This window comes from Pinus tabuliformis, chromosome 2_2 (genome assembly GCF_031772625.1).
Source record: "Pinus tabuliformis cultivar Carrire ecotype Pingquan chromosome 2_2, CPIR1, whole genome shotgun sequence".
Lineage (NCBI taxonomy): Eukaryota > Viridiplantae > Streptophyta > Pinopsida > Pinales > Pinaceae > Pinus > Pinus tabuliformis.
The window spans coordinates 215426079-215437930 of record NC_142300.1 but is presented as its reverse complement, the minus strand read 5'-3'; the positions used below and the strand labels follow the sequence as shown (position 1 = coordinate 215437930).

General features: G+C 38.4%; 1 protein-coding gene across 1 annotated transcript; it reads right to left on the bottom strand.

Annotated features, from left to right (window-relative positions):
- Positions 1-5777: 5777 nt before the first annotated feature.
- Positions 5778-10941, bottom strand: LOC149192088 (uncharacterized). The gene is made up of 6 exons (XM_089406836.1): positions 9097-10941; positions 8244-8574; positions 7953-8074; positions 7650-7775; positions 6517-7241; positions 5778-5916 (listed from the first exon to the last, which is right to left on the bottom strand). The coding sequence occupies exons 1-6, from the start codon at positions 10939-10941 to the stop codon at positions 5778-5780; spliced, it is 3288 nt and encodes a 1095-aa protein (XP_089262962.1).
- Between the last annotated feature and the right edge of the window lie 911 nt (positions 10942-11852).

Sequence of the window (11852 nt, the reverse complement as noted above, 5' to 3'; positions counted from 1 at the left end):
ATGAATGAGTTGTAATTAGTTAACTCAGTTTATTGAGTTAAGTCCAATTAAATTAGTTCCAATCAGTTTCAGGAACTAATAGTGAGTAAACAGTTAGTTGGGACATTGTGACCTAATTAGTAGTACCCTAGTTAACTGAAGATTCCACCATCAGAAATTTATGCATGTTGATTATGAGAAAGACCCATTTGAGACTAGAGTGTAGGGATAGTGTACTATTTGTTTAGATTTTTTTGAGTTGCACTGATAGTGCATGCAATCAAGAACTGATCCTTGAGGGATTGCCTTATTTTCAGAGGCTTTATTTCCCTTTAAATACAAGTTATTCTGCATAGGAATTACACATTGGAATAGAGACTTGGAGAGCTTGTTAAGAGGATAAGCTTTGGCCTTGAGCTTGCTTATGAGTTGGAGATTGAATTTTCTGAGTTCTGGGATTGTTCTTGAGAGAACAAGCATTGTAATTTCATCTTGATTTTATAGATTAATACAATACAAATAGTGGGGTTTTGAGCTGTGGCTTTCCCCGGATATTTATTGTGTTATGTGCCTTTGATTCTCTTCCTTTATTGATTACTTTTTTTATCAATGTTTATGGGCTTCCTCTGTAAACAGTAGAAGTAGATTCTTGTCTCTTGCTTTAGAAAATTGCGTTAGATTGTGAATCTACAGGTTTTTCTACAACCAAAACATGAGAACCCCATCACACACTTGCTATCCGGAAATGGCAAGGCAAGGTTGAAGAAGACTGTGACACCTGGCAATACCCATGCCCATGACAACAAGAGAACCAAGAACACACATGCATAACCATGCATGCCAAATATAGCAAGGAAATCACACATGCAAATTGATACCTATAAATAATCCCAATGTAGCTGCTTGATCCTCCTTTTTCTTGCTTGATCTTTTACTTCATTTTTTCCTTGTTTTCTTTTCTTGATCCAATGTTGAAGTTCTTAAAAAAACTCTAAGTGTCCAAGAGTGTGTGAGAGAAATCCAAGCAATGAACTGGCCAAAATCCATGAACTAATCCTCATAATCCTTTTTATTAATGTGGCCTCTATGTTCTTCATTTTCCATTATTTTCCTTCATTTTCCATCTCACATGAAACCTATGACATTTCACCTTCCTTTTCTCCTAATTTCCATTATTTTCATAAATAAATTGCCAAAAATGCCATTTTTCCTTTCTAAAGCCTTTGCCAATGTTCTTATCCATAATAATCCGAAATGAACATCCACAGTAGCATGTTTTGCCCAAAATTCAACCTTGAATAAGGGTCCCATAACCGTTGTTATTATTTTTCCTTTATTAACTTTTATTACATGGAATTTTCACCAAGGCTATTACATTTTCCAACTAATTAAGGTTCTTGAATATATGTTTCTAGGCGTAGTTGTCCTTCTCTTAATGTTTATTGAATCAATTAAGGTTCTTGAATATATTTTCCTGAATATAGTTTTCCTTCTCTTCATGTTTCTTCCACAACTGTGAATTTTTCCTACACTTCCTAAGTAGTTGAAGTTATATTAGTAATAGGGGGGTCTGGTTCTTGAAATATAGTATCTCCTCTAATTCTTACAAATTGAACTTTATGATTTCTATTCCTAACTAATATATTCATATAAACATGACAAGGGATTATAAAAACTCTTTAAAGTGAATGTGTAGGTTCTTGCCTCTCATCTTACCATTTTCAATCCTCCTTGTCCTAAATGTTTATATTGGAAATCAATTACAAAAAATCAAGAAAATATTGTACATATAGTTCTAACACTTAATCCACACTTAATCCACTTCCTTGGCAATGATGCCAAAATTTTGGTCTAATTATTTTCATAAATTAGGACTTAAATTTTCTAATCACCATATGTGAAGAGCTAGCCTTGGATTTACCCTATTTCATATCCAAAATTGTGACTAATATGATTTTGACTAAGGGTTCAACTTGAAAACAATATTTAAACCATTATGAAAGGAAAGCATGAATATTAACTAATTCACTATAATGGAAAATTCAAATTCTATATTGCAAACTCAAAGAAAACTTCTAGTGGATTATTTTGATATGAAAAAAAATCCGCTTCAATCTAGATTACGAAGCTTACATTGGTAGAAAAGCATGGTCTGGGAATCCAAGACTTAAGGAAGGCCCACACAACAATTCTCTTTTCATTTATGTAGGTTATTCTCCAAAGAAGAAATTATAGCACACTTGATTGGAACGAAATCTAATTTTAGGCAAATAAGACAAGTTTGATTCAAATTTTAATTATTTAAATAAGTATGCATTAGGGTCCAGTTGATGGTCAAAAATGAACTTATCAACATTTAAAAGACAACTGGGTAAGATCCCCAAATTAGACTCTTTTTTGTTTGATATGTTGGTTTCGACTCGTTAAATGGGTCCAGTTACTCTTTTCCTAAAACTAATCTAAACTAAATGCTACTCTAATCTAAACTAATATATATGTAAAAATATATATACATAACCTTCTATCTGCTCATGTATATTTTTACTTGCTATTATCAAAAGACAAAAGAGAAGAAATTACCTTCTTGCAACTGCTTAAAGAAGGTAATCCTTTGCTGAAATAAGGGCTCCACAAAACCACACTAGGGTTTTCTCTTATGAAATGAGAATTTTAAGAATGCATTTAATTAAACTAATATGCACAATGCAATTTGATCTACATGTGAATAGTACAAGATAACTCCTAAAACTATTTTGATTAAAAGAAGGCTTATTCCCCTTTCAATCAAGAGAAAGGAAAATAAAAGGGGAAAACTAGATTGAATCTACGATTAAGATGAAAAATAATTCATATGATTTGCAAGTTGTTCAAACAAATATGTAGTAAAATTTTACTTCAATAAATAGTTATCAAAATCATCTGGTGCATAGAATTAAATCCAATTATTAATAAATAAATTTGATATTATATTTATTATTATGCTCAAGGAGAAATCCCTTAAACATAATAGTAGTTATAACAAAACAAGGTTGCACTTTACTGATAAATAGTTATCAGTAAATTGTCAACAAGTCTCTTTGAATTCAATAATTAAATATTTATTTCATTATGCCAAAACCTACAAAGATAGCTTCATAGAATTCAAACAATAGAGATAGCAGCAAGCCTACAAATCATACAATTTTGTAATGAACCTCAAACTTATTATTAGCTCCAAATGTTTTGTACAGTCCTTTATGATACCTAATTTCTTCAAAAATAAACAAATAGTAGTTATAACAAAACAAGGTTGCAGTTTACTGATAAATAGTTATGAGTAAATTGCCAACAAGTCTCTTTGAATTCAATAATTAAATATTGATTTGATTATGCCAAAACCTGCAAATATTACTTCATAGAATTCAAACAATAGAGATAACAACAAGCCTGCAAATCATACAATATTTTAATGAACCTCAAAATTATTATTAGCTCCAAATGTTTTGTACAGTCCTTTATGATACCCAATTTCTTCAAAAATAAATATAATAGTAGTTATAACAAAACAAGGTTGATACCCAATTTCTTCAAAAATAAATATAATAGTAGTTATAACAAAACAAGGTTGTAGTTTACAGTTATTAGTAAATTGCCAACAAGTCTCTTTGAATCCAATAATTAAATATTGATTTAATTATGCCAAAACCTACAAAGATAGCTTCATAGAATTCAAACAATAGAGATAACAAGAAGCCTGCAAATCATACAATATTGTAATGAACCTCAAACTTATTATTAGCTCCAACTGTTTTGTACAGTCCTTTATGATATCTAATTTCTTCAGAAATAAGTTTAGAAAAGTGCATAAATTTCTCTTTTCAGAAATTCAAAGCTCTCTTTATTTTATAGGAAAAAAGACTCTCTCATACAATAATGCAATTGACAATGTTTCTCTTTGCAAAATATCCCCTATAGTCTCACGATCTAAAACCCCTTATAGTGTGTTCTCCTGCTCCTTTTATAATCCTTTGAATTTGTTTTACCTCCCTTAAACTGAAGATTCAAATCCTCTATTGTTATCTTGCAATCAAAACCATAAAAATCTTTCTTAAATCTAGTCAATCCATTTTATAATATCAAATCAAATAAACAAAAAAAAAATCTAAATTTTAATAGTACAACTAAAATTAAAATTAATTTTAAAAACAAAATCTAAGAAAGCTTTTCTAAATTTTCCTAAATTTTCGTAACATATATATATATATATATGAGACACCAAAACTAGAATTAAATAAAACCAGAAATACATTAAATCAGACTTGAACTAAATAACATTTTGGTTTAAGTTAAATTAAAAATTTAAGTATAAATTAAATTAAAATAATATTTGGATTAAAGTAATATTAAAATATTTACTAAGCCAAAATAATAATTAAATAATCTTATCCTATAATATAGTTAAAGCTAAAACTAAGATTAACTTAAATCATGTAGACAAATTAAAAATAAAACTAGAAAAAAATATGTATAATTAAAACAAGTGAAAAATTAAAAATAAAACTAGAAGTAAATATGTATAATTAAAACAAGTGTAACTATAATAAAATAAAACTTAAAATATAACTAAATCCATAACAAGTGATGGCCCAGCCCACCAACGTGGCGTGCCGTGTCAACTGGGCAGCAAGAAATATGACTGAACGTTGGCGTAAATGCAATGTACAGGCCTCTAGATTTTTCGGAGGGTTTGTAACCGGCTGCACCGGTTGGAAAACTCCACCTGTGGGTTCTGTCCGGCTGTCGCTCCCGCCTTTTGTTACACTATACTTTGGTTTTCGTTAGTCATTTCGTCGTTGTTTTGTTAAACCCCGCTCTGCTCTGTGGAGGGTTTTGTGCTCACAGTCCCTTCGTTTGTTGAAGTCTCTGGTTCCTCCCGGCCTCTCGCTAGCCTGCGCGTTGATATTTCCTGTGAGAACGGTATAATGTCGGTTCCTTACGCCTCAATGTGTTTCGTTTGCTGTTTCTTTGCTTGGTTCCTATCAAATGGTTTCTTTGCATGCAATCTTAACTGGTAATGGGTTCTGTCACAGGTTCTCTCCAGCTCCAAGCTTCAACAAACCACTTCGCTCAACCTTATCTCGAAGGTAGGTTCCGGTTCTATGCCAGACTTTGTTGTTCCGTCTTCTCCCGGCTCTAACAGGTTTGTTCCTTGTTCTCCAGGTCGTGGGTATCGGTGGGTTCTCCCAATGCTGCCTCTGCAACTTCAGGTAAGAGCCACGGTTCAAGATTGTTTGTTTGCTTCTGCCTTATTCGTTTTTGCTCGTCTTTCTTTGTTTTAATATACGCCTGCACTCGTTCTTGTAGGTTGCTGCACGGGGTTGGCCGCTGAGGGTTTTATCCTCCTGCGTTTCGGGAGCTAACCCAAACCCACAAGCCTCAAACCGGGTAGGGTCCTTCCGGCGTCATTTCGCTTGTAAATTTGTTAGGAATGGGAGTTCTTTTCTGTAATATTTTTGTAGTCTCCTGGGTTATGTCAACTGTTGCTCCACTCTGTCGTTTAGTGCTGGGTTGTAGATATTTGTCGTTCTGTACGTAACAAATGGAACCGTATGGGTTTCTGTTGGTTCTGTTAGCCGTTTGCAGCTTTCACTTTATTTGTAACAGTTGTGTTTTGTAAGGGACTCGCCCCGGCGAGCATATGATGCTCAGACAACTTCAAACTATGCACTTGTTTATATAGATTGAATTTAATACATTACTGTATCATTACTTTCAGTCATTACTTGTCTTGTTAAAGGTACAAAATGATTGTTTTTGCGTTACCTGGTTATGCTTGTCGAAGTTGTTTGTCTGCCTTCCTTTCTGTGTGAATTAGTCACCTGTAGCAGCGCGTGCTCTACTTGTACAGCTTCCTTTCTCCAGATATATTCGCGTACTGTATGGTTTGCTCTTTGTATTCTGGTTTCAATGTATGTTAACACACATAATGTAAAGTAAATGGACAAATTGTTTTAGCAGTGGTTCTAAAAACAATTTATTTTTATTCAGAGGAATAGTTCTGTTTCTTTCTCTTCGAGGGGAATTTTTTTCATTATCCGTCTCCCTCTGTTTTTACATCTGGGTAGCATAACTGCTCCCACTTTCAGTTGAACTGTTTACCAGAATCATTCCAACTGTGTACCAGTTTCTTGTACTAAATGCTAATTTACTGCTAACTAATTTCTAAATTTAAAACAAAGCACAGTTTTCAATTACCATGGTCTCTAAATGACCTTCTGGGAAATAAAACAAATAATAAAGAAAATTAAAATAAATGACAAGTTTGATAACCTGTCCATCTATGCACGTGTTCTCTGCTTGTTCTTATTCTCTCCATAAGACAGTCAACCACCTTCTGTCTCCTCGGAGCTGGATGCTCCTGCATCAGGCTCCCGGGGTGGCAAAAAGTCATGGCTCCGTTCCATGAGATCGTCGACAGAATAGCCTGCTTTCTGTATCTGCGTTGCGTTAAGCCATGAACTGTCCTCTATTGGACGGTTCTTCCACTTGACCAAATACCGCAGATATTCCTTCCTGCGTGTGCGCCTAGCTACCTGTGTGTCAAGGATCTTTTCGATCTCAAGGGGTTGTGCCACTGGCATCTGCCTCATCCATGAACTTTCCTCACAACTGGTGTCCCGCGGTGGCTTTGCTGCTGTATCGTCTCTCGAATCAGCGACATAAGGGAACAGATCTGCCACGTTAAAAATGGGAGAAATACCGATCCCTGGTGGTAACTGCAGCTCATAAGCATTCGCAGAAAATTTGCGAATGATTTTGCAGGGACCGATCTTTTTATACTTCAATTTGTTGTACTCCCGTTTCGGAAATCGCTCCTTTCGTAAATATGCAAGGACTTCATCCCCAACGTTAAACTGAACTTCTCGGCGCTTTGAGTCAGCCCGCTGCTTGTATTTTTGACTGCTGTCCTGTAATTTCAGCTTTACTTGCTCATGTAAATTGCTCATTGCTTGGGCGAAATCTTCCCCATCAGCACTTCGTTTTTCGAGCTTCCCCAAATCCCGTAACTCATGCACTCCGCGTGGATGCATGCCATACATAATCTGGAAAGGACTATAACCGGTGCTGCGATTAGGGGAATCGTTATATGTGAATTCCGCCTGAGCTAGTACACGGTCCCACGTCCGTGCATTCTCGCCTATTAAACTCCGAAGCAAATTTCCTAAGCTCCTGTTTACTACTTCAGTTTGGCCATCCGTCTGCGGGTGATAAGCGGAGCTGAACTGTAATTGGGTGTTCAACTTTTTCCACAGGGTTCGCCAAAAATGACCGGTGAATTTTACATCCCTGTCGGAAATGATGGACCTTGGAAGCCCATGTAATCGAACAATCTCAGTGAAAAAAAAATGTGTTATATAAGTAGCATCACTGGTCTTTTTGCAAGGTACAAAGTGCGCCATCTTTGAAAAACGATCTACCACAACCATTACTGAATCGAAACCCCGCTGTGTCTTAGGCAAACCCAGAACAAAGTCTAAACTGACGGAGTCCCATGGTCGGCTCGGAACGGGTAATGGTAAATACAAACCTGTATTCTGACTGTGTCCCTTTGCCAGTTGGCAAACCTTGCACCTACTCACGTACCTTTGTACATCCCGCTGTAATTTTGGCCAAAAATAAAAATGTCGTACCTGTGCTACCGTCTTGTCTATACCGAAGTGTCCAGCCAAACCTCCACTATGTTTTTCCTGAATAATGTTTTCGCGCATAGAGCAGTTGGGAATACACAGCTGTCCTCCCTTAAACAACAATCCCTCCTGTAAATTATAATCCAACCACAGACTGCTGTTTCTTAACAAAGGGTTTTGACAAGCCTCATAGGCTTCCTTAAAATCGGCATCTGTTTGATACAACTCTTTCAGGTGTTCAAAGCCTAAAACCTACATCGTACCTTCCTGTAAGAGTAGAGTCCTTCTACTCAGAGCATCTGCTACCTTGTTTGCTTGCCCACTAATATGTTTTATTACAAACGTGAAATTCTGTAAATACTCTACCCATGCTGCATGTTTATGGTTCAGTTTGTGTTGCTGCATAATGTACTGTAATGCAGAGTTATCTGTAAACAAAAAAAATTCATTACCCAACAGATAATGCCTCCAATGATTTAACGCTTGTATAATTGCATAGAATTCTTTGTCATAGGTTGAGTATTTTTGTCTACTCTCGTTAAGCTTTTCATTGAAATATGCGACTGGTCTATCCTCCTGACTTAATGGCCGTATTACTGGCATCACAACGAACCTGAAAAGGTTTGTTGAAATCAGGCAGCCTCAATATTGGTCTTTCGGTAATCTTCTTTTTCAAAATTTGAAAACCTCTCTCCGCTGCTTCAGTCCAGTGAAATGGCTGATTTGTCTTCTTAATCGTATCCAGCATGGGTGCGCAGATCTCACTGAAATTCCTGATGAATTTCCTGTAAAAACTTGTTAATCCGTGGAAACTGCGGACTTCAAACAAACTTCCCGGAGAAGGCCAGCTAACTATAGCTGCCACCTTTTCTGGGTCCATCTTTAATTCGTTTTCTGCAATTACAAAGCCCAAATACACTAACTCCCGCTGAAAAAAAGTACACTTTTTCAGATTGATCAGAAATTTGTTCTACTGCAGTTTCCTCAACACACTACGAACATGTCTGAAATGTTCTTCCTTCGTTTTACTAAAAATCAAAATATCATCCAAGTAAACTATTACGAATTTCCCAATAAATTCCTTCAGTACCTCATTCATCAAGCGCATGAACGTACTGGGAGCATTGCTCAACCCAAATGGCATCACCAGCCATTCATATAAGCCTTCATTCATCTTGAAAGCTGTCTTCCACTCATCTCCTTCCCGAATTCGGATCTGGTGATATCCACTTTTCAAGTCAATTTTCGAGAAATAAGCCGCCCCACTCAAACAGTCCATCATATCGTCCATTCTCGGTAAGGGAAACCTATACCTAACCGTAATTTTGTTAATGGCTCTAGAGTCTGTGCACATTCGCCACTCTCCTCCTTTCTTTGGAGCCAAAACAGTTGGTACTGCACAGGGGCTCATGCTCTCTCTAATCAATCCTTTGTCTAACAACTCCTGGACCTGTTTCCTGATTTCTTCATGGTCCTTAGGACTCATACGATAAGCTGCTTTATTTGGCAGACTTGCCCCTGGTATAAAGTCAATGCAATGACTAATACCTCTCCTGGGTGGAAGTTCATCCGGAAGGTCATCCACCACAATGTCTCCAAACTCCTGCAGCATCTTTTGGATTTCCTCGGGCAAATCTGAAATCTGTGTATGTAATATCACTGCTTTTGGTCTTCTTATGACAGTGAAATTTACATCACTGTCCTCAATCTGTTTTATAAATTCTTTTCCTGCCATCAACAATGCTTTTACCCCACTGGTTTCAGCTGCACTTTCCTCTTTGATGGGTACAAGCGTGTGCTTGATTCCGTCTTTGACAAATTTGTAACAATTTGTTTTTCCGTCATGAACTGCACTTCTGTCAAACTGCCAAGGTCGTCCTAGCAATATGTGACAGACATCCATCGGCATAACATCGCAGATAATTTTGTCTTTATATCTGCCTATCTGAAACTCCACCTCACACTGTTCATCCACTAATAGTTGGTGTCCCTTCTGCAGCCATGACACCTTATATGGAGTGGGATGTTTCAGCTTTTTCAATCCCAGTTTCTCCACCATCTCTACCGCCACCAGATTGTCGGTACTTCCACTATCAATGATCAGTTTGCAGCACTTACCTTGTGACTTGCAAACAGTCCGGAATAGAGCTTTTCGCTGGTCAGGTTCTGCATTTTCCTTTGTTGGTTTTAACAGCACTTTATTTAACACCAAAGCTTCACCCGTCTCTGGTGTATTCTCCACTTCCTGAGGTGTTGCCTCAGCATCCTCCGGCTGAGCAACATAAGCTCCTCTTCCGCCTACCAGTTCACCTTCAGAACAGTCATACGACTTGTGTCCTAACTTGTGGCAACGATAGCACTGGACAGTTCCCTTGCCCCGACCACTTCCTCGCCCTTGCTGAGCTGGTCGTCCTCCTCTAGTGCTATTGTCCTTTTCTGCTGTGCCAGCAGACTTGGAACTGCTGCCTTCTTCACTAGAACCAGCACTTCTACCTCTACCAAAAACCTTACCTTTCCCTCTGCCAGTTCCGCCTCCTCTCCTGGCGTTCTGTTTTCCATTAATTTTCTCCTCCGCTTTCAGTGCAAACTGATAAGCTTCATCCAATGTTCTGGGTGAGAGGATACTGATTTCATCCAGGATTTCCCCCCTCAACCCATTTACAAACCTGGCTATTTTTTCTGGGGTATCTTCCACGTACCCTGCTCGCAGGTTCAACTTATAAAATTCTTCTGTAAATTCCTTAACAGTCATCCCTCTTTGTTTTAAATTCTGCACCTGTCTATACAACATGATCTGATAGTCTTTCGACAGAAACTTCTCCTTCAGTTTTGCCTCCATTCGGGCCCACTTCTTTATAGGATGTTTGTGTTGCCTCTTCCTTTCCACCCGAACGCTGTCCCACCACAAGGACGCATGTCCTTTCAACTTTGTGGCGGCGAACTTCACCTGCTTGTCCTCACTGGTTTCCTCAAACTCAAAATATTTGTTCACTTTGCTTAACCAATCCAATAACACATCTGCAGAAACACTTTCGTCATAAGTGGATAGCTCATGCTTTGGCTTATGACTAGACAGCAAAACTGACTTTAATAACCGGAGTTCCGGTGTCACCCCTTCAAACTCCTCTTCGGGTGCTGCCACATCCTCATCACTATCATCCGCTGGGTTTCTCCTTCCCCCAGCTTCTACCACTGCTAATCTATCTCTCAAAACGCGAATCTCCTCACGGAGTCCCTCTTCTGCTATTCTCCGGATCGCTCTTCCTCTTCCTCGTCCTCCTCTACCACCCTCCATTTCTCCTATCTGTCAACCTGCTCTGATACCACTTTTGATGGCGCAGCCCACCAATGTGGTGTGCCGTGTCAACTGGGCAGCAAGAAATATGACTGAATGTTGGCGTAAATGCAATGTACAGGCCTCTAGATTTTTCGAAGGGTTTGTAACCGGCTGCACCGGTTGGAAAACTCCACCTGTGGGTTCTGTCCGGCTGTCGCTCCCGCCTTTTGTTACACTATACTTTGGTTTTCGTTAGTCATTTCGTTGTTGTTTTGTTAAACCCCGCTCTACTCTGTGGAGGGTTTTGTGTTCACAGTCCCTTCGTTCGTTGAAGTCTCTGGTTCCTCCCGGCCTCTCGCTAGCCTGCGCGTTGGTATTTCCTGTGAGAATGGTATAATGTCGGTTCCTTACGCCTCAATGCGTTTCGTTTGCTGTTTCTTTGCTTGGTTCTTGTCGAATGGTTTCTTTGCATGCAATCTTAACTGGTAATGGGTTCTGTCACACGTTCTCTCCAGCTCCAAGCTTCAACAAACCACTTCGCTCAACCTTATCTCGAAGGTAGGTTCCGGTTCTATGCCAGACTTTGTTGTTCCGTCTTCTCCCGGCTCTAACAGGTTTGTTCCTTGTTCTCCAGGTCGTGGGTATCGGTGGGTTCTCCCAATGCTGCCTCTGCAACTTCAGGTAAGAGCCACGGTTCAAGATTGTTTGTTTGCTTCTGCCTTATTCGTTTTTGCTCGTCTTTCTTTGTTTTAATATACGCCTGCACTCGTTCTTGCAGGTTGCTGCACGGGGTTGGCCGCCGAGGGTTTTATCCTCCTGCGTTTCTGGAGCTAACCCGAACCCACAAGCCTCAAACCGGGTAGGGTCCTTCCGGCGTCATTCCGCTTGTAAATTTGTTAGGAATGGGAGTTCTTTTCTGTAATATTTTT